Source organism: Strix aluco, chromosome 22, assembly GCF_031877795.1.
Source record: "Strix aluco isolate bStrAlu1 chromosome 22, bStrAlu1.hap1, whole genome shotgun sequence".
Lineage (NCBI taxonomy): Eukaryota > Metazoa > Chordata > Aves > Strigiformes > Strigidae > Strix > Strix aluco.
The window spans coordinates 8,762,730-8,783,482 of NC_133952.1; the positions used below are offsets into that span (position 1 = coordinate 8,762,730).

At 55.7% G+C, this 20,753-nt stretch overlaps 3 protein-coding genes across 3 annotated transcripts in view; 2 read left to right on the forward strand and 1 right to left on the reverse strand.

Moving 5' to 3' along the window:
• The first annotated feature begins 270 nt into the window (after nucleotides 1-270).
• Nucleotides 271-20,753, forward strand: part of LOC141933473 (uncharacterized) — a 35,500-nt gene continuing 15,017 nt past the window's right edge. Inside the window, exon 1 of the mRNA XM_074848183.1 lies at nucleotides 271-457. The gene's annotated coding sequence lies outside the window, so the exon portion shown is untranslated. The remainder of the gene's footprint in view (nucleotides 458-20,753) is intronic.
• Nucleotides 1,283-7,991, forward strand: LOC141933517 (coiled-coil domain-containing protein 144A-like). Its single transcript, XM_074848252.1, has 7 exons — nucleotides 1,283-1,729; nucleotides 1,966-2,457; nucleotides 3,155-3,307; nucleotides 4,224-4,400; nucleotides 4,753-4,985; nucleotides 5,625-5,731; nucleotides 6,186-7,991. The coding sequence occupies exons 2-7, from the start codon at nucleotides 2,125-2,127 to the stop codon at nucleotides 6,320-6,322; spliced, it is 1,140 nt and encodes a 379-aa protein (XP_074704353.1). The 5' UTR covers nucleotides 1,283-1,729; nucleotides 1,966-2,124; the 3' UTR covers nucleotides 6,323-7,991.
• Nucleotides 9,381-20,634, reverse strand: LOC141933471 (uncharacterized). The gene is made up of 9 exons (XM_074848181.1): nucleotides 18,402-20,634; nucleotides 18,053-18,213; nucleotides 17,530-17,618; nucleotides 16,802-17,293; nucleotides 15,952-16,104; nucleotides 14,859-15,035; nucleotides 14,274-14,506; nucleotides 13,528-13,634; nucleotides 9,381-13,069 (listed from the first exon to the last, which is right to left on the reverse strand). Exons 1-9 carry the CDS (start codon nucleotides 18,647-18,649, stop codon nucleotides 12,933-12,935), a joined length of 1,797 nt encoding a protein of 598 aa, XP_074704282.1. The 5' UTR covers nucleotides 18,650-20,634; the 3' UTR covers nucleotides 9,381-12,932.

The window sequence follows — 20,753 nt, forward strand, 5'->3', positions numbered from 1 at the left end:
GTCCAGCCACCGCCTCCTGTGCTTGCAGGGAGCCTTGCTGGCGAGAGCCTGCTCTGCCGAGCCCGTCTGTCTCCCACGCCGGCGAGCCTTGCAGGCAAGAGGAGGACAGGGGTCCACAGAGCGTGCAGGGAGGTGGGAGCCTTGGAGAGGTGGCCTTGGGCAACCCTGTGCCCCTGGAGACAGTGCGCCAGGGGCTGTTTCCCTTGGCAACGTGGCCTGTGTACACGCAGAGAGGTTCTGAGCACCCGGGACACTCCCAGCCCCCATTGAGCCCTTTATGATGTCAGCGCACGGCCCCCAGAACAAGGGGTTCTGTCCCAGGCCCTGCACACACAGTACCTGGTGGTGCTGCCAGTGCTGTGCCAGTGGGCTGGTGCTGGTGGCACTGGTGGAGCTGGTGCTGCGAGTGGAGCTGGTGCTGCTGGTGCAGGTGCTGGTGGAGCTGCCAGTGGAGCTGGTGCTGGTGGTGCCGGTGCTGCCATCGCTGTTGGTGGTGGCTCAGCCCGCAGGCAGCTGCCCGTGCCCTGCCACTCCTTGGGGTTGGCTCCTCTGTTGGCAGCCGGCACCCGGCAGTGCCCACTAAGTCCTGCCTGGCAGCGCTCCCCAGGGATGAGCGAGGGGAGGCGGTTCAGTGCCCATCCCCGCCGGGCCATGAGGAGGATCTGGCGGTGGCTGTGCGGGAGGGCCAGGAGCATGGGGGCAGGGGAGGGTGCCGAGTCCTCCAGGAGCAGCGGTGGCCATGAGCTCCAGCCGGAGGGCCGGGACGAGCTGCACCGTGCAGCCACCAGCGGCAACTTGGCCCCAGCGCGGCCGCTGGTGGAGGAGCGCGACACCGACTGCCGGGACAAGGCCGACAGGTAACGGGGCGCAGGCAGGCGGGCGCTGCCTGGGAAGCTCCGGGGCTCTTTTCCTCCCCTGGGGCTTAGCTTTGTGCCTGTGGGTGTTCGTCCTCGAGGGAGGTCACTACGGAAAGGGCGGGCAACAACAGGCCCTTCTCCTTGCCGTGAGCTGTGCCTACGACTGGCTCTGCTCTTTGTCTCTCCAGGCGCAGGCGCAGTGGCAGCGCGCGGCCTGTGGACCCCAGCAAGCGGGAGAAGAAGGGAGAAGCTGCTCCAGACCAAGGCAAAGGGGTGTCAGCATCCAGCGCTCCCCGTGGGGCAGCAGCTGCTGCAGCGTGGCCGCGTGCACCCGCCTTGCGGAGAGCAGGTAGGACTCTGGTGTGGAGGAGGGATGGGGAGAAGGCCTGTCGCCTGCCCTTCTGGCGGCTTGCCGTGGAGACGGGCCGTTTGGAAAGGATGATGTGGTGTGGCTGATGATCCAGGAAAAAATGCACTGCCAGGCCTTGTCCCTGGAAAGCAGAATTCTCGAGACGCTCATTCCTTCGGGGCTCATTTCTGATCACTTTGAGCCATCCCGTCATCCCCCTGGCACACGGAAAAGGCGTGTGCGCTAGAGGAGACGAATTCCCCAGCAGGAAAAGAGACGTGTCTGGAATCTGCATTTTGACAAGTCCCCCTGGGTTTGGGGTGTGTGGCTGTGCTAGGATTGTCTCTGCAAGCACGATGATTGGGAAAGCACTGTAGGCATCAAGGAGCTGCGTTAGCTCACTCTGGTTTCAAAAACGTGTGTTTTTAATGTAGATGAGCCTGCCGCCTGCTTGGAGTCGGCCGTCCGTACGTCGCCATCAGATGAAGAAGGCGTCAAGGAGAGCAAGAGCTTTGGGCAGGAGGTATGCCAAACCAAAGATTTTCAATTCGAGTCCTCCTTTTAGGATTACGTTCCATGCCACTGCAAAGCAAGACTTTTCCAGGAATAATGTCTAAGGCAGAGTTATTGAAAACTCTTTGATAATCTGCTGTCAAGCTGCTGACAGTCCTCACCTGGTTGTATGAAATGCTGCTGCTACCTCCTGGTTTGAGCTGATTTCCTAAGTGCTGTCCATTTGTGTTCTTCAACTTTGAACAGGCAGAAGATGCCGGAGCCCAAATACCGGCGGTGGGGTCAGATTCATCCCCTTCCCACCTGAGCCCTGGGACACATCAGCCATCTGAAAGGGTCGATGGGCAAGTGTTTCTGAGAGAATGTCACCAATGCCTTCGCGTGCAAGGAAAGCTCCATGAGGACATGGCTGAGATGCGAGAAGAAAACGAGAGCTTGTCTCGGCAGCTGAGCAAAGCCGAAAGAAAAGCTGATGGGCTGGAAAAGGAAGTGGAGCAACTGAAAAATGCCCTCTTGGAAAAGACATCGGCTTTAGACTGGACAGAAAGAGAATTACAAGAGAGCAAGAGGCAGACACTGGACTGGTATGGTGTATGCCTTCTTAAAGAGCAGAAGAGAGAAGATGCCATCAAGAAGGCAGAAGAGCTGGAGCAGCAACTGGCCCAGCTCCAAAGTGAAAACGTTTTGCTGCGTCAGCAGCTGGGAGACGCGCAGAACAACAGCTGCCTGGAACAAATGGTGAGTGGTGGTGCCTCTACGTGCGAGGCCGACAAGGTAGAAAAAGAGGTGAGGTGAGCGCTGACCAAGACTGACTTAAAGGAGAGCAGTTCCCAAGGCTGTCTGGCGCTTCTAAAAGTCAGCAGGTGTACGGTCCGTGCGCGGGAGTCCTTCGCTCGGCTTGGTTCTGTTTTGCGCTGGGTTTGTTGGAATCGCGGAAGGTTCTGACAAGCCTTGAGATGTTTATAGACACAGACGTACGTAGAAACGCTGAGGCCCGCGTTGGGTTTCGTTTGTGGAGCAGAACAATGGCGGGAAGGATGATACACAGAGCTGGCTCTAGGAAGCCTTGGCTCGGGTCGCTGGAGAAAGGGCTGCAGTCCAACGACAGCTCCCGCGTTGGCATCCCGTTAGATTTTAGCATTAACTTAAGGAACAAGCCAAACCCCACAAAGGCACAGTCTCGGCATCTTCCGAGGAGAACGTGCTGGGAGACAGAAATCTTCCCCAAGAGATGACATTTCTGGAGCTGTCTTCGCTCGCCAGGGGTGGCTGGAGACCATCAGCTGTGCAGATGCCCTCTTCTGCCCGTGGATGCGATGGCTTTGCTTTGCGATGCACTTAGAAAAGTGATCTCGGCCTGTGAACTAGTAACTGGAAGTAAAACTACGCACTTGGGCTTCTTTTAATTTGTACTCCTGTGCCGTTGTTTCCCTAGAGAAGAGAGGCACAGCTGCAAGGAGAGCTCGCTGATGCTGTCAGAAAGCAGCACACAGCAGAAACTGCACTGAAGGCTTTGACGAACCAGTACGGTCGCCTGAAGGCAGAGAACTCCCGCTTGCAGGAGGACCTGGACAAGGCTAAGGCCAAGGTATGCAAAGGCTGTCAACATGTTCATGTCTTTGAAGTGTTCTTTTCCTTCAGCAGACAATATCCTGGGAACAAATCCAGGAGAGATTTGTCTGCGGACGTCACGAGCGTCAGACTAGAGGGTGCTTTTAGCTCCTTTCTGCTGCCCTCTCGCCTTGCCAAGCTGATGCGGCTCTTCAGGGGGCTTGTTTCGAGGCTGAGGGGCAAAGCAGTGGCTTGGGGGCAGCATGTGGGTGGGGAAGAACAAAGCAGCTGTGCTCTTCCGAGTCTCGCTTCTGTTCCCACACCGTCCAAACGTTGTGGCCGTGAGATGAAACCACAAGCCACGTGCCCCCTGATGTCTCTGGCCTTGGTTGTTCTCCCTGCAAGGTTTTTCCTCTGTCGATCTCTGCACAAAGATGGTGTCTAGTTCCCTGGCAGTGGTGGTTGGGGGCAAGGAAAGTGACCTTGGTTTGCCGTTGTCTCATAAGCCAGGCTTCGCCCTCCCTCTAAGGAAGGCCTTGAAGCTCTTGTCCCTCCGCCCGCACTGTCCTCCCCAGCCATTAGCACAGGGGTGTGCGTGGGAGAAGGGACGGGGCACGACAGGAGCGTGGTGGAAGCCAAATGAAAGGCAGCGACCGCGGTGAAATGCCAAAGAGCATCTCCAGAGGCACGGACGTGCTATGATGCTGCAGGAGGAGTGGAGCGCCTTTGCCACGGAGCCTTTCTGGAAAGGAGGGACGGGTGGAAGCTGGAGCAGTCTTGTTGGCAAGGGCTTGAAAGGCGCACTTACTTTCAGGAATCCAAGCGCCTTTTCCCTGGGTTGAAATACAAACTCAGGGCACTGACAGCCATGATCTCGATGCATCCGTTGGATGGAGTTTCACCGAGATTTGAGACCCCTCTGCTCAAGGCAGATTGTTTTTCCCCACATACAGGCGTGCGAACTCTCCGCACAGCTGGAGCTGCAGTCCCAAAAATCTCTGCAGCTCGAAGCTCTAAATAAGGAGATGGGACAGACGGTGACAAGTCTGTCAGCTCGCTTGGCGACTCCTGGCGCGGGTCACACCACAACAGCGCCGGAAGAGAAGCAATATCTGAGTCTACTTTTGGAGGTCAGTTCATGTTCCATTTGTATCTGTGGTCGGCGTTGCGTCCATTTGTGGCTGCGGTCACGACTTTTAGGTGTTTTGTCTCGGGCACGTGGTTCTCTTTGTTAGTGCTGTGGGTTTGGCTTTCCCGTAGGGAAGCCGGGGAGCTGCAAAAGGCTGCGCCAGAGTCTGTGTGTCGTGTGTCGTGGCACCAGTGCGCGTGAAAAACACGCAGCCGTTTTGCTGCTCCTCGTGCAGACAGCGTTTAGGCTGTTTAAGAGCTTTTCTGTAAAAGCGGCGGAAAGAGCAGGTTTGTTGAGAGGGGTGGGCATTGTCTTTGTCTTCCTGTTTCTTGAAGTTGCATCTTCTCTTGTAGGTACAGGCAGCCGCTGAAGCCAGAGTAGAAGAGATCAACACCGCTGTCGCCTCTTGGAGAAACGACCTGGAGCAGATCATTAGAGCTCAGGCTCTCGAGCTGGAGAGAGCAAAGGACAAGCAGGAGTCGACCGCCCTGCTCCTGGCCTGCGCACAGGCAGAATTAAAGAGCTCCGACAAGCGTTTCTGGGTGATGGAGGACATCGCAAGAGTTCTCAGAATCAAATTAAATAAGTAAGTCCCAACGTTTTCTTTTTTTCCCCACGTAGTACAATAGGACCCTTTTCATCGTGGCTTTCCCAACCCACGTCCCTTTCTTGGATCTGGTCAGCATGATGTGCGCACTTCTCCAGAGCCCGCCGTGGGCTCTCCCATGGCAGAGGCCTGGTTTTGTTTCTCTTGACGGACCCTGAAGTAACCAAGCTGACCAGGCCTGTCCGGAGGGTGTTCTAGTGAGTTTTCTTTTAACAGTTTTCTGTAGCCACCTCCCCTTCCTGCACGTACGGTGCAAAAGAGGAGCTCCCTTCCCCTTCTGCTGTTACCCTCCAGCTGAGGAGAGACACACGGGGAAAGGCAGAGGGGACAGAAGAGGAGCCTGTGAGGCAAAAATAATCTATTTGCTGTCCGTTATAACGGTGCACCTTCAGTGTGTGTTTACCGTGGGAGGAGGGAAAGAGCCCCGAGTCCTTACTACCTTCTGGGAAAGGTCTGACAAAGACCTAACACAGACTGCTTGGAAGCCCGAGCAGCAGCACGTGTGGGTGGCTCGGAAGTCTGTGTTCCTCAGCCCAACAGTGCAGTGTCACACCTGGGGAACCACTTGGTGCCACTATGAGCAACAGCCGTTCTTGCACGCTCCTGCATTTCTCACAGGGCTAATGAGAGGCTAGCAGAAGCCAGGAGGAGCAACGGCAGTCAGAAAGCGGAGTGTGAGCAAGACCAGGGGACCAGGGGACCGAGCGTAAACCCATCGGGCTCAGGTAAGCAGCTCCAGGTGTGATTCTTCAGTGCTCGGGTGGGTTAGGGATTACGGTTGGGTTTTGCTTGGGATACTGAAAGAGCGGAAGCCTTTTCCATGTAATTCCTGGTGACGTGGAACCAGGAGAGAGAAGTTGCTTGCTTATCCCGCCGAGCATAAAGCAGGTCTTGTTAGCTGGAAACCCAAAACAGGGCGCGGGCTCTCCAGAGAAGAATTTCATAACAATGGTTCCTCTGGAGTTTCTTTCGCGGGCTTTAGAAAGCTAGTTGCCTGATGGTCAGGCATGGAAAATCTTATTTCCTCCGTTGCGTGTGTCCCTTTCATTCTTTCTGGTTTCCTCTGTGGGCTTAAATCTCTCCAGACCTTCACAGCGTCCTGTCGCAGTTGATAGTTGTCCATTGACTTTGTGGGCTCGCTCTGCTCTAGAACTAACATTGGATCTTGCTTTCTCCCAGCCACCAGCGAACGTAAAACCAGATCTGGTGGGGATTGTCCCCAGACATCTGCTCTTCCGCCAAATGTCAGCGAAGCCTGGGATATCCCTTCTGGGGCAACTCCGCCCGACAGCGACATTTTGACGGAGAGTTATTAAAGTGGTAGAAAACGCTCAGGAAAGTTGGTGACAATTCTTTGCCTACCCCGTTCTGGAGAGTGAAAGCAGCCATGGAGGCCTGTAGAAAAAAGGGTTCTGCCACAGGCGGCGCCCGGAACAGCCGCCTCTCCAGGAATGGCTTTGGCAGCTCCGTCGCCCGTGGAGCCCTTGCGGGTGAGCGGTGCGGAGGAGCCCTGGAGTGCAGCTCTGTCGACCTTGCTCCCGCCTCCGGTCAGTGGCCTTGTGCGAAGCTCTGCAGGCTCGGGTGAGCCTGACTGCCAAAGCTGCAGCGAGGAGGTGCCAGCTGCGACAGGGAGGGGACGGCTCAGGGCTGTCCCCACCGCCTGTGACAGGGCTCTGCTCCCCTCCCGCTAGTGCAGGTACCACTGGGGCAGGAGGCAAGGCGTGATGGGTGCCCCAGCTGCCAAGATATGCAATTGGAACCTGTGGAGAAATGACTAAATGGGGGAGCACGGAGATAGATACAAATACGTCCTCTTTAGAAATGACACCCAGGGACAGGATGTTTAATCCGTACCTCCTGCTCTCTAGGTCTACGGAGCTGCCGGCTGGAAGGGAGCAGATGTTAACCCCGACTAGGAGAGGCCCCGCACCACAAGGGCCGGGGGAATACACCGGTGTTCCCCGTGCACAGTCTCCCCTCCCTCGGGCAGAGGGAAAGGACCGCGGGCTCCCTGTGGCACCCGAGGGGCCGTCCGGCCCCACCTCAGGGTGTCCCATTCTCACAGGGTGTGTGTTTCAGGGCATCTCCGGAGCCCTGGATGTGCCTTTCTGGTGACCCACCCCTGCACCCTTCCAGAGACCCCTGACAAGCTCAGCCCTGAGGCGTGGCTTTCTGGAAGCAGGAGGGCAGGCCCAGCCCCAAGTCCCGAGGAAAAACTGAACAAGGCCACGGCTTTGACCTGGCTGCAAAGGAGTTAGAGGGAGCACTGAAAACGTACCAAACGTCCCTGGAGAAAAGCATTAGCCAGGATCCCTGTCTGATCCCATCTCGCAGCGGGTCTTCTGAGACCCTCCAGACCACTCTCCTTCCTCGGCACAGCAGGATGTTGATGTTCTTGAATAAAAGGGCCGAGTCCTTGCCTTGGGTCAAGGGCTGCACAGGGACTTTGATGGCCACTGAAAGGGAATGCAAGGGCTCAAACAAACGAATTTCTGACGGTTATGAAGAGTAAACTGTGATGGATGTATGAAAGCTTTGCTTGTGTTTTTCTGTATTTGTTTCTCAAGGACTCCTGACTCCTGAACTTTTTCCTGAGGTCCCTCTGTCTGTTTAGGATAGATTGAAAAGCTGGACTCCTTCGTGCACCTTTAGGGGCACCCTGGTCACCACGATGTGCTGTTGGGGACAGCCCGGACCGCTCAGTGGGGCACCCACAACCCCCTGGATGTGTCTTTCTGTGCACCCCAAGACATGCTGGGGGCTCTGGGGGGATCCTCAAATCACAGAACGGTTTGGAATGGACTTTTAAAGGTCACTTAATCCAACCCCTCTGCAATGAGCTGGGACATCTTCAACTCAATCAGGTTGCTCAGAGCCCCGTCCAGCCTGACCTTGACTGTTTCCAGGGACGGGGCATCCACGGCCTCTCCGGGCAACCTGTGCCAGTGGTTCACTACCCTCATCATAAAGAATTTCTTCCTTCTATCTAGTCTGAATCTACCCTCCTTTCGTTTAAAACCATTACCCCTTGTGCGATTGCTACAGGCCCTGCTAAAATGTTTGTCCCCATCTTTCCTACAAGCCCCCATAAGTATTGAAAGGCTGCAATAAGGTCTCCCCGGCGCCTCCTCCAGGTGCCCACAGCCCGTGTCAGAGCTGTCTCCACCCACCCACTGCCCTCTCCCCAGCGAGACCCAAAGAGTCACAGACAAGCAACACTGAACCTCACCTGAGCAGACACAAACATGGTGTCTTCCTTGACAGAGACACAAGATTAGGAGACTGGCAGGGTGAAAAAAGTCAAGTTGAAAATAAAAAACCCCTCAAAGATAACTTAAGTTTCAGGAGTCCTTGCTGAAAAGTCACACCAGTGGAGAATCTCCAGCTGCAGGGGACCATCTGCCTTGGGCAAAGCTTATTTGAAATTGTTTTGAGATGGGTTTTGTACAGAGGAGCCCGAGTGGAGAACAAGATGACAAATTCCAAGCAAGTATCTTTAACTGTGCCGTCAGCACAGCTGCAGAAGAGCAGGGCAGATTGGAAAAAAAATTTTGTTGTAATTGTGGTTGGAGCCAAGTAGGTTTTGAATAAACCTCATCTTACGTGTGCGCAGATCCCGTCACTCTCCTCAGAGATCCGCTGTTCCCTCCCGGGGCAGACCTGCTCTCTTCCCTTGGGGACCGCTCTTATCCCCACTGTGGCCCTCTGTGCCCGATCAGGTCCCCTCCAGCCCCCACCAGGCATGCTCAGACGCCCTCCAGGCCAATGCATTTTTTCTGAGCACCTCTCCCCTTCCGAGCACTGCCATCTCCTTGGTTCCCCCTCGTGCAAACTGCGATTCCGATTCATCCCCTGCCCTCCTGAGTAGGCACAGACCTTCCAATCCCACTCGTGCGGTCAGACCCCTCCTCTTCCCCCCAGCTCACACTCTGAGCCTTTCTGCTTCCCTCTCTGCATGCACAGATCCCTGCTACACCCCTTTTCCGCATGAGCTGACTCCTTCCACCCCCTCCCAAGCATCCTCACAGAGCCTCCAGCACTGTCAGGGAGCACTCAAGACCCACCCTCTCTCCTTCTCCGCATGCTCAGCTCCCCTCCCTTCTCCTGCTCCTATTCCATTTCCCTCGTCCCCTCCATCTCCCTTCATCTGCCTCCTGGCCCCTCTGCCCACCATCCTCGCTCTCAGAGCCCCTCCTTTCCCTCCCCCAATCCTCCTTCTCCACACCTTCTCATCCCCTCCCTCAGTGCTCAGACACCCCGCGCTCCCCTCCCCAGGCTTGCACAAAGCAAAATGCAGGGGTAAGGGCGTGCAAAAAGAGGAATGACCGGCCTCTGAGCACAGATCGAGGGGAATGGAGGAAAGCAGGCACGTGGTGAAAGGGAACTTCTCCGAGTTTTATTTACAAAACTGGTAGTTTTGGACTGGACCAGGAATTAGGGTTCAGGGGAAGATACGCTTCACCCCACCCCTCTTCCATTTTCCTGAGTTTATCTACAAATTCCAGCCTCCGTGTGGGATCTCACACACACATACACACACATTTACAGTTGGGTACATTGAAAATAAAGCTGTTGAATACTACAGCTGAACCAGAAATTACCAACTCAGTCAATGTGGCAATTCTCCCCTGCAGTCCTCGTCATCCCCCAGCAAGAGAAGCCCAAAACCCTGCAGTCCAGCTAACATTTTACAAACACCCTTCCCCTTTAGAAGTTCTCGGAGCTGATGCTCTGACTCTCCTCCTGCAGCTGGGAGGCTGTGGTGTCTCCAGGCGAAGCTACATTTAAGTAGCCGATCTCAGAAGGTTGAGAGGGGGATAAGCAGGAGGAGGAGTCTTGGCCTTCAGCTCCTCCTGCAGGCTTCGTGTCTTGCGCGGCCTTCGGGGGGCTGAGCGAGTCTGGCGGTTCTCGTGATGGGAAGCTGAAAACAAATTTCCTCTCTCAAGTCATTCTGCAAACTCTACCTGACCCTCCACCACCTGCACGGCCCCAACGTCCCTCCCAGCATCCCTGGCAGGCAGCGCAGGGATAAGGCTCCAATACGCTTCCACCAGCCAAGGAGCTGATGGCCCTCACCCACCCCAGCACCCCCCAGACCGGCCAGCACCCTCCACAGCACCCCAAGGCTGTCACCAAGCCTGCCACGCGCACAGACCAGAGGCGCAGAGTGTCTCTGCCTTCCCCTCGCCCCTTTGGCACAGATCACGGTGCTCCTGGCTTACACCAGCGGAGGAGCAGCTCAGGCTCCCTCCTGAGCACAGCCTGCGACGTGGGTCACACCGCGCCAGGCAGCACTGGCCCTCGAAGTCTCATCACCTCCTGTGTAAAGACACTCCTCCAAAACCACTGGGCACCAAGATGATTTCTAAACCCACAGCGTTCCCCCACATATTTTGAAGAGTTTACTTCTCCATCCCACTAGTTCCAGAGTCTTTTTAATACCATTTTCCTATAATTTGACCAAAACCAAACCAAAACAAAGAGAGAAGAAAGACCCTTGGAGGTGAAAGCACAGGGGGGAGCAGCCAAAGTGCTCAACCTCTCCCTCACCACATGCAGAGAGGCATTCCCTGCCTCCTCCGTTTGCCCCACGGTACCTGCTACGGGCAGATGGCAACACCTTACTCTGGAGCTGGCGTTCAGAGAAGTTCACGCTCTTCAAGCCCTGGAAGGAGGAACAGAGACTTTCAAAGGAGGAGGTGCGTGTCAGACCCCGAATTTCAACGTACAGTCTTGGTCTTTACAGTTCCCCCGGCTCCACTGACAGTTCTCCCCATGAACTCCAGCCCCACTGAGGTTCTAAATCATAGCTTTGTCCTTTGGGTCTGAATTTAAACTGAAAAACCCCACCGAACTAGCCCAGGTGAAACAAACAGAAAGAAATAAAACAGAGTGGAACACACAAACAGCTCTTTCTGCCAGGCCCCAAACGGCGCTTTCACCCTTAAGAGCTCATTTCCAACCAAACTGGGTTCCCTCCAAATTTCAAAATGTACCAACAAACTTCCAAATCCACCTCTTTGATTTGAGGAGCTGTCGGAACACAATCTTGGACTTTCCTGGATTTTCCTTCATTTCTTCCCCCAGAGTTCTTCATCAACTTGGTCAATCCCAACCCGAGGTTTTGGGGAAGGCAGATCTCCATTCAGTGCAATTTAGTCGACATTATCCGTCAGCTTGCTCTGACCTTTTTTGGCTGACAGAAGTAACTTGCCCAAGCACACTGCTCTGTGTTACTTCTCCTAATTTTAAAGCGAACTTAAAACTCAGGTCTTTTAACACCTCTCAAATCTGCAAAAGAGCCAAAGTGCAATTTCTGTCCTTGTGTCACAGGATCTCATCAGACAGCAGCTCGGGGGTGGAGCAGTGTGCCAAGGGCACCGAGCTGCAGCTCCCCAGAGTCCCTCCTCACCCATAAAGCCGTCGCACTCGGGGTGTTTGCTGCCCCTTTCCATCCCAACCCAAGGATCGATTCAGCTCTTCTCCGGCACCCTCAGCTGCAGCTACAAACACCACCCCGCGCTCGCAGGAGACATCAGCTCCTGCAAGCTGTCTGCTGAGCCCGAGCCCTCTCAGAGCCTCACCTCCGTGCTGGGAGCGTGGATGCTCCTCGGCGTGCGCGGCGAGGTGGGCACGTGGCCGGGGAGCTGGAGTTTGCTCTCGTGCAGCCGCACGCTCTGCTCACCCACGATCTTCGCTCTGAGCACGTTACACAGACAAAGCACAAGTTATTTTCCTTCCAGCCACGCTACGTTCTCAAAGGAGCATTTTCCTTTTCAGCTGCAGTGGCCATCAAAGTCCCTGTGCAGCCCTTGACCCAAGGCAAGGACTCGGCCCTTTTATTCAAGAACATCAACATCCTGCTGTGCCGAGGAAGGAGAGTGGTCTGGAGGTTCTCAGAAGACCCGCTGCGAGATGGGATCAGACAGGGATCCTGGCTAATGCTTTTCTCCAGGGACGTTTGGTACGTTTTCAGTGCTCCCTCTAACTCCTTTGCAGCCAGGTCAAAGCCGTGGCCTTGTTCAGTTTTTCCTCGGGACTTGGGGCTGGGCCTGCCCTCCTGCTTCCAGAAAGCCACGCCTCAGGGCTGAGCTTGTCAGGGGTCTCTGGAAGGGTGCAGGGGTGGGTCACCAGAAAGGCACATCCAGGGCTCCGGAGATGCCCTGAAACACACACCCTGTGAGAATGGGACACCCTGAGGTGGGGCCGGACGGCCCCTCGGGTGCCACAGGGAGCCCGCGGTCCTTTCCCTCTGCCCGAGGGAGGGGAGACTGTGCACGGGGAACACCGGTGTATTCCCCCGGCCCTTGTGGTGCGGGGCCTCTCCTAGTCGGGGTTAACATCTGCTCCCTTCCAGCCGGCAGCTCCGTAGACCTAGAGAGCAGGAGGTACGGATTAAACATCCTGTCCCTGGGTGTCATTTCTAAAGAGGACGTATTTGTATCTATCTCCGTGCTCCCCCATTTAGTCATTTCTCCACAGGTTCCAATTGCATATCTTGGCAGCTGGGGCACCCATCACGCCTTGCCTCCTGCCCCAGTGGTACCTGCACTAGCGGGAGGGGAGCAGAGCCCTGTCACAGGCGGTGGGGACAGCCCTGAGCCGTCCCCTCCCTGTCGCAGCTGGCACCTCCTCGCTGCAGCTTTGGCAGTCAGGCTCACCCGAGCCTGCAGAGCTTCGCACAAGGCCACTGACCGGAGGCGGGAGCAAGGTCGACAGAGCTGCACTCCAGGGCTCCTCCGCACCGCTCACCCGCAAGGGCTCCACGGGCGACGGAGCTGCCAAAGCCATTCCTGGAGAGGCGGCTGTTCCGGGCGCCGCCTGTGGCAGAACCCTTTTTTCTACAGGCCTCCATGGCTGCTTTCACTCTCCAGAACGGGGTAGGCAAAGAATTTTCACCAACTTTCCTGAGCGTTTTCTACCACTTTAATAACTCTCCGTCAAAATGTCGCTGTCGGGCGGAGTTGCCCCAGAAGGGATATCCCAGGCTTCGCTGACATTTGGCGGAAGAGCAGATGTCTGGGGACAATCCCCACCAGATCTGGTTTTACGTTCGCTGGTGGCTGGGAGAGAGAAAGCAAGATCCAATGTTAGTTCTAGAGCAGAGCGAGCCCACAAAGTCAATGGACAACTATCAACTGCGACAGGACGCTGTGAAGGTCTGGAGAGATTTAAGCCCACAGAGGAAACCAGAAAGAATGAAAGGGACACACGCAACGGAGGAAATAAGATTTTCCATGCCTGACCATCAGGCAACTAGCTTTCTAAAGCCCGCGAAAGAAACTCCAGAGGAACCATAGTTATGAAATTCTTCTCTGGAGAGCCCGCTCCCTGTTTTGGGTTTCCACCTAACAAGACCTGCTTTATGCTCGGCGGGATAAGCAAGCAACTTCTCTCTCCTGGTTCCACGTCACCAGGAATTACATGGAAAAGGCTTCCGCTCTTTCAGTATCCCAAGCAAAACCCAACCGTAATCCCTAACCCACCCGAGCACTGAAGAATCACACCTGGAGCTGCTTACCTGAGCCCGATGGGTTTACGCTCGGTCCCCTGGTCCCCTGGTCTTGCTCACACTCCGCTTTCTGACTGCCGTTGCTCCTCCTGGCTTCTGCTAGCCTCTCATTAGCCCTGTGAGAAATGCAGGAGCGTGCAAGAACGGCTGTTGCTCATAGTGGCACCAAGTGGTTCCCCAGGTGTGACACTGCACTGTTGGGCTGAGGAACACAGACTTCCGAGCCACCCACACGTGCTGCTGCTCGGGCTTCCAAGCAGTCTGTGTTAGGTCTTTGTCAGACCTTTCCCAGAAGGTAGTAAGGACTCGGGGCTCTTTCCCTCCTCCCACGGTAAACACACACTGAAGGTGCACCGTTATAACGGACAGCAAATAGATTATTTTTGCCTCACAGGCTCCTCTTCTGTCCCCTCTGCCTTTCCCCGTGTGTCTCTCCTCAGCTGGAGGGTAACAGCAGAAGGGGAAGGGAGCTCCTCTTTTGCACCGTACGTGCAGGAAGGGGAGGTGGCTACAGAAAACTGTTAAAAGAAAACTCACTAGAACACCCTCCGGACAGGCCTGGTCAGCTTGGTTACTTCAGGGTCCGTCAAGAGAAACAAAACCAGGCCTCTGCCATGGGAGAGCCCACGGCGGGCTCTGGAGAAGTGCGCACATCATGCTGACCAGATCCAAGAAAGGGACGTGGGTTGGGAAAGCCACGATGAAAAGGGTCCTATTGTACTACGTGGGGAAAAAAAGAAAACGTTGGGACTTACTTATTTAATTTGATTCTGAGAACTCTTGCGATGTCCTCCATCACCAAGAAACGCTTGTCGGAGCTCTTTAATTCTGCCTGTGCACAGGCCAGGAGCAGGGCGGTCGACTCCTGCTTGTCCTTTGCTCTCTCCAGCTCGAGAGCCTGAGCTCTAATGATCTGCTCCAGGTCGTTTCTCCAAGAGGCGACAGCGGTCTTGATCTCTTCTACTCTGGCTTCAGCGGCTGCCTGTACCTACAAGAGAAGATGCAACTTCAAGAAACAGGAAGACAAAGACAATGCCCACCCCTCTCAACAAACCTGCTCTTTCCGCCGCTTTTACAGAAAAGCTCTTAAACAGCCTAAACGCTGTCTGCACGAGGAGCAGCAAAACGGCTGCGTGTTTTTCACGCGCACTGGTGCCACGACACACGACACACAGACTCTGGCGCAGCCTTTTGCAGCTCCCCGGCTTCCCTACGGGAAAGCCAAACCCACAGCACTAACAAAGAGAACCACGTGCCCGAGACAAAACACCTAAAAGTCGTGACCGCAGCCACAAATGGACGCAACGCCGACCACAGATACAAATGGAACATGAACTGACCTCCAAAAGTAGACTCAGATATTGCTCCTCTTCCGGCGCTGTTGTGGTGTGACCCGCGCCAGGAGTCGCCAAGCGAGCTGACAGACTTGTCACCGTCTGTCCCATCTCCTTATTTAGAGCTTCGAGCTGCAGAGATTTTTGGGACTGCAGCTCCAGCTGTGCGGAGAGTTCGCACGCCTGTATGTGGGGAAAAACAATCTGCCTTGAGCAGAGGGGTCTCAAATCTCGGTGAAACTCCATCCAACGGATGCATCGAGATCATGGCTGTCAGTGCCCTGAGTTTGTATTTCAACCCAGGGAAAAGGCGCTTGGATTCCTGAAAGTAAGTGCGCCTTTCAAGCCCTTGCCAACAAGACTGCTCCAGCTTCCACCCGTCCCTCCTTTCCAGAAAGGCTCCGTGGCAAAGGCGCTCCACTCCTCCTGCAGCATCATAGCACGTCCGTGCCTCTGGAGATGCTCTTTGGCATTTCACCGCGGTCGCTGCCTTTCATTTGGCTTCCACCACGCTCCTGTCGTGCCCCGTCCCTTCTCCCACGCACACCCCTGTGCTAATGGCTGGGGAGGACAGTGCGGGCGGAGGGACAAGAGCTTCAAGGCCTTCCTTAGAGGGAGGGCGAAGCCTGGCTTATGAGACAACGGCAAACCAAGGTCACTTTCCTTGCCCCCAACCACCACTGCCAGGGAACTAGACACCATCTTTGTGCAGAGATCGACAGAGGAAAAACCTTGCAGGGAGAACAACCAAGGCCAGAGACATCAGGGGGCACGTGGCTTGTGGTTTCATCTCACGGCCACAACGTTTGGACGGTGTGGGAACAGAAGCGAGACTCGGAAGAGCACAGCTGCTTTGTTCTTCCCCACCCACATGCTGCCCCCAAGCCACTGCTTTGCCCCTCAGCCTCGAAACAAGCCCCCTGAAGAGCCGCATCAGCTTGGCAAGGCGAGAGGGCAGCAGAAAGGAGCTAAAAGCACCCTCTAGTCTGACGCTCGTGACGTCCGCAGACAAATCTCTCCTGGATTTGTTCCCAGGATATTGTCTGCTGAAGGAAAAGAACACTTCAAAGACATGAACATGTTGACAGCCTTTGCATACCTTGGCCTTAGCCTTGTCCAGGTCCTCCTGCAAGCGGGAGTTCTCTGCCTTCAGGCGACCGTACTGGTTCGTCAAAGCCTTCAGTGCAGTTTCTGCTGTGTGCTGCTTTCTGACAGCATCAGCGAGCTCTCCTTGCAGCTGTGCCTCTCTTCTCTAGGGAAACAACGGCACAGGAGTACAAATTAAAAGAAGCCCAAGTGCGTAGTTTTACTTCCAGTTACTAGTTCACAGGCCGAGATCACTTTTCTAAGTGCATCGCAAAGCAAAGCCATCGCATCCACGGGCAGAAGAGGGCATCTGCACAGCTGATGGTCTCCAGCCACCCCTGGCGAGCGAAGACAGCTCCAGAAATGTCATCTCTTGGGGAAGATTTCTGTCTCCCAGCACGTTCTCCTCGGAAGATGCCGAGACTGTGCCTTTGTGGGGTTTGGCTTGTTCCTTAAGTTAATGCTAAAATCTAACGGGATGCCAACGCGGGAGCTGTCGTTGGACTGCAGCCCTTTCTCCAGCGACCCGAGCCAAGGCTTCCTAGAGCCAGCTCTGTGTATCATCCTTCCCGCCGTTGTTCTGCTCCACAAACGAAACCCAACGCGGGCCTCAGCGTTTCTACGTACGTCTGTGTCTATAAACATCTCAAGGCTTGTCAGAACCTTCCGCGATTCCAACAAACCCAGCGCAAAACAGAACCAAGCCGAGCGAAGGACTCCCGCGCACGGACCGTACACCTGCTGACTTTTAGAAGCGCCAGACAGCCTTGGGAACTGCTCTCCTTTAAGTCAGTCTTGGTCAGCGCTCACCTCACCTCTTTTTCTACCTTGTCGGCCTCGCACGTAGAGGCACCACCACTCACCATTTGTTCCGGGAGGTTGTTGTTCTGCGCGTCTCCCAGCTGCTGACGCAGCAAAAAGTTTTCACTTTGGAGCTGGGCCAGTTGGTGCTGCAGCTCTTCTGCCTTCTTGATGGCATCTTCTCTCTTCTGCTCTTTAAGAAGGCATACACCATACCAGTCCAGTGTCTGCCTCTTGCTCTCTTGTAATTCTCTTTCTGTCCAGTCTAAAGCCGATGTCTTTTCCAAGAGGGCATTTTTCAGTTGCTCCACTTCCTTTTCCAGCCCATCAGCTTTTCTTTCGGCTTTGCTCAGCTGCTGAGACAAGCTCTCGTTTTCTTCTCGCATCTCAGCCATGTCCTCATGGAGCTTTCCTTGCACGCGAAGGCATTGGTGACATTCTCTCAGAAACACTTGCCCATCGACCCTTTCAGATGGCTGATGTGTCCCAGGGCTCAGGTGGGAAGGGGATGAATCTGACCCCACCGCCGGTATTTGGGCTCCGGCATCTTCTGCCTGTTCAAAGTTGAAGAACACAAATGGACAGCACTTAGGAAATCAGCTCAAACCAGGAGGTAGCAGCAGCATTTCATACAACCAGGCGAGGACTGTCAGCAGCTTGACAGCAGATTATCAAAGAGTTTTCAATAACTCTGCCTTAGACATTATTCCTGGAAAAGTCTTGCTTTGCAGTGGCATGGAATGTAATCCTAAAAGGAGGACTCGAATTCAAAATCTTTGGTTTGGCATACCTCCTGCCCAAAGCTCTTGCTCTCCTTGACGCCTTCTTCATCTGATGGCGACGTACGGACGGCCGACTCCAAGCAGGCGGCAGGCTCATCTACATTAAAAACACACGTTTTTGAAACCAGAGTGAGCTAACACAGCTCCTTGATGCCTACAGTGCTTTCCCAATCATCGTGCTTGCAGAGACAATCCTAGCACAGCCACACACCCCAAACCCAGGGGGACTTGTCAAAATGCAGATTCCAGACACGTCTCTTTTCCTGCTGGGGAATTCGTCTCCTCTAGCGCACACGCCTTTTCCGTGTGCCAGGGGGATGACGGGATGGCTCAAAGTGATCAGAAATGAGCCCCGAAGGAATGAGCGTCTCGAGAATTCTGCTTTCCAGGGACAAGGCCTGGCAGTGCATTTTTTCCTGGATCATCAGCCACACCACATCATCCTTTCCAAACGGCCCGTCTCCACGGCAAGCCGCCAGAAGGGCAGGCGACAGGCCTTCTCCCCATCCCTCCTCCACACCAGAGTCCTACCTGCTCTCCGCAGGGCGGGTGCACGCGGCCACGCTGCAGCAGCTGCTGCCCCACGGGGAGCGCTGGATGCTGACACCCCTTTGCCTTGGCCTGGAGCAGCTTCTCCCTTCTTCTCCCGCTTGCTGGGGTCCACAGGCCGCGCGCTGCCACTGCGCCTGCGCCTGGAGAGACAAAGAGCAGAGCCAGTCGTAGGCACAGCTCACGGCAAGGAGAAGGGCCTGTTGTTGCCCGCCCTTTCCGTAGTGACCTCCCTCGAGGACGAACACCCACAGGCACAAAGCTAAGCCCCAGGGGAGGAAAAGAGCCCCGGAGCTTCCCAGGCAGCGCCCGCCTGCCTGCGCCCCGTTACCTGTCGGCCTTGTCCCGGCAGTCGGTGTCGCGCTCCTCCACCAGCGGCCGCGCTGGGGCCAAGTTGCCGCTGGTGGCTGCACGGTGCAGCTCGTCCCGGCCCTCCGGCTGGAGCTCATGGCCACCGCTGCTCCTGCAGGACTCGGGACCCTCCCCTGCCCCCATGCTCCTGGCCCTCCCGCACAGCCACCGCCAGATCCTCCTCATGGCCCGGCGGGGATGGGCACTGAACCGCCTCCCCTCGCTCATCCCTGGGGAGCGCTGCCAGGCAGGACTTAGTGGGCACTGCCGGGTGCCGGCTGCCAACAGAGGAGCCAACCCCAAGGAGTGGCAGGGCACGGGCAGCTGCCTGCGGGCTGAGCCACCACCAGCAGCGATGGCAGCACCGGCACCACCAGCACCAGCTCCACTGGCAGCTCCACCAGCACCTGCACCAGCAGCACCAGCTCCACTCGCAGCACCAGCTCCACCAGTGCCACCAGCACCAGCCCACTGGCACAGCACTGGCAGCACCACCAGGTACTGTGTGTGCAGGGCCTGGGACAGAACCCCTTGTTCTGGGGGCCGTGCGCTGACATCATAAAGGGCTCAATGGGGGCTGGGAGTGTCCCGGGTGCTCAGAACCTCTCTGCGTGTACACAGGCCACGTTGCCAAGGGAAACAGCCCCTGGCGCACTGTCTCCAGGGGCACAGGGTTGCCCAAGGCCACCTCTCCAAGGCTCCCACCTCCCTGCACGCTCTGTGGACCCCTGTCCTCCTCTTGCCTGCAAGGCTCGCCGGCGTGGGAGACAGACGGGCTCGGCAGAGCAGGCTCTCGCCAGCAAGGCTCCCTGCAAGCACAAGAGGCGGTGGCTGGACACCCCCATGTCCCTTTTTGTGCTTCCTGGGTTCTCAGCCTGACTTTTGGGACACCCTGGACCCCTTGGTGTGCCTCTCTCTGCATCCCTGGAGCCCTGGCTGTCGCTTTAAGGGCACCCCAAGTCCCCAGGCTCCATTTTGGGAAGGAGAAGTGCAGTGAAGACAGGGTGGAGTGTCTTTGTGTTAGAATCAGGGGGAAGGCCAACAGGGCAGATGTTGTAGTAGGAGTCTACTATAGGCCACCCACCCAGGACAGAGAGGTGGATGAAATATTCTATAGGCACTGGGGTGAAATCTCACGATCGCTTGCCCTTGTTCTCGTGGGGGACTTCAACTTCCCAGACATCTGCTGGAAATACAACACAGCAGAGCGGGACCAGTCCCGAAGATTCCTGGAACGTGTGGGGGACAACTTCCTAACACAGCTGGTGAGAGAACCAACCAGAGAAGGTGCCCTGCTGGATCTCCTCCTTGTGAACAGAGAAGGACTGGTGGATGATGTGGCGGTTGGAGGACGACTAGGGCACAGCGATCATGAAATAATAGAGTTCTCTATTCTTAGAGAGACCAGGAAAGGGCTAAGCAGGACTGACATCCTGGACTTCCAAAGGGCTGACTTTGTCTTGTTTAGGCACCAGCTTGACAGGATCCCTTGGGAGATGGTCCTGAAGGGTATAGGGGTCCAGGAAGGCTGGGCGCTCTTTAAGAAGGAAGTGTTTATGGCTCAGGAGCAGGCAGTCCCCAGGTGCTCTAAGAGGAGCGGGCGGCAGAGAAGACCACCCTGGCTGAACAGGGAGCTTTGGCTGCAACTCAAGGAGAAAAGGAGAGTTTACAGCCTTTGGAGGAAGGGGCTAGCCACTCACAGTGATTACAAAGAGGCTGTGAGGCTATGCAGGGCAGAAATCAGGAGGTCCAAAGCCCAGCTGGAAATTAATCTGGCTTCAGCAATCAGAGATAACAAGAAATGTTTCTATAAGTATGTCAATAGCAAAAGAAAGACCAGGGAGAGTCTCCACCCCCTGCTGGATGCTGAAGGAAACTTGGTAGCAAGTGATGAGGGGAAGGCTGAGGTCCTTAATGCCTTCTTTGCCTCAGTCTTTAATAACAAGACTAGTTGTATTGAGGGAATCCAGCCCCCTCAGCCAGATGATAGAGACTGGGAGAACGACCCCCCTGCAATCCAGGAGAGAGTCAGTGACCTGCTACATCACATGGACACACACAAGTCTGTGGGACCGGGCGGGATACACCCGAGGGTGCTGAAGGAGCTGGCTGGGTGCTCGCCAAGCCGCCTTCCATCATTTCCCAGCAGTCCTGGCTGAGCGGGGAGGTCCCGACAGATTGGAGATTGGCCAATGTGACGCCCATCTATAAGAAGGGTCGGAAGGATGATCCGGGAAATTACAGGCCTGTCAGCTTGACTTCGGTGCCCGGGAAGCTGACGGAGCAGCTCATCCTGAGTGCCATCACACAGCACGTGCGGGACAGCCAGATG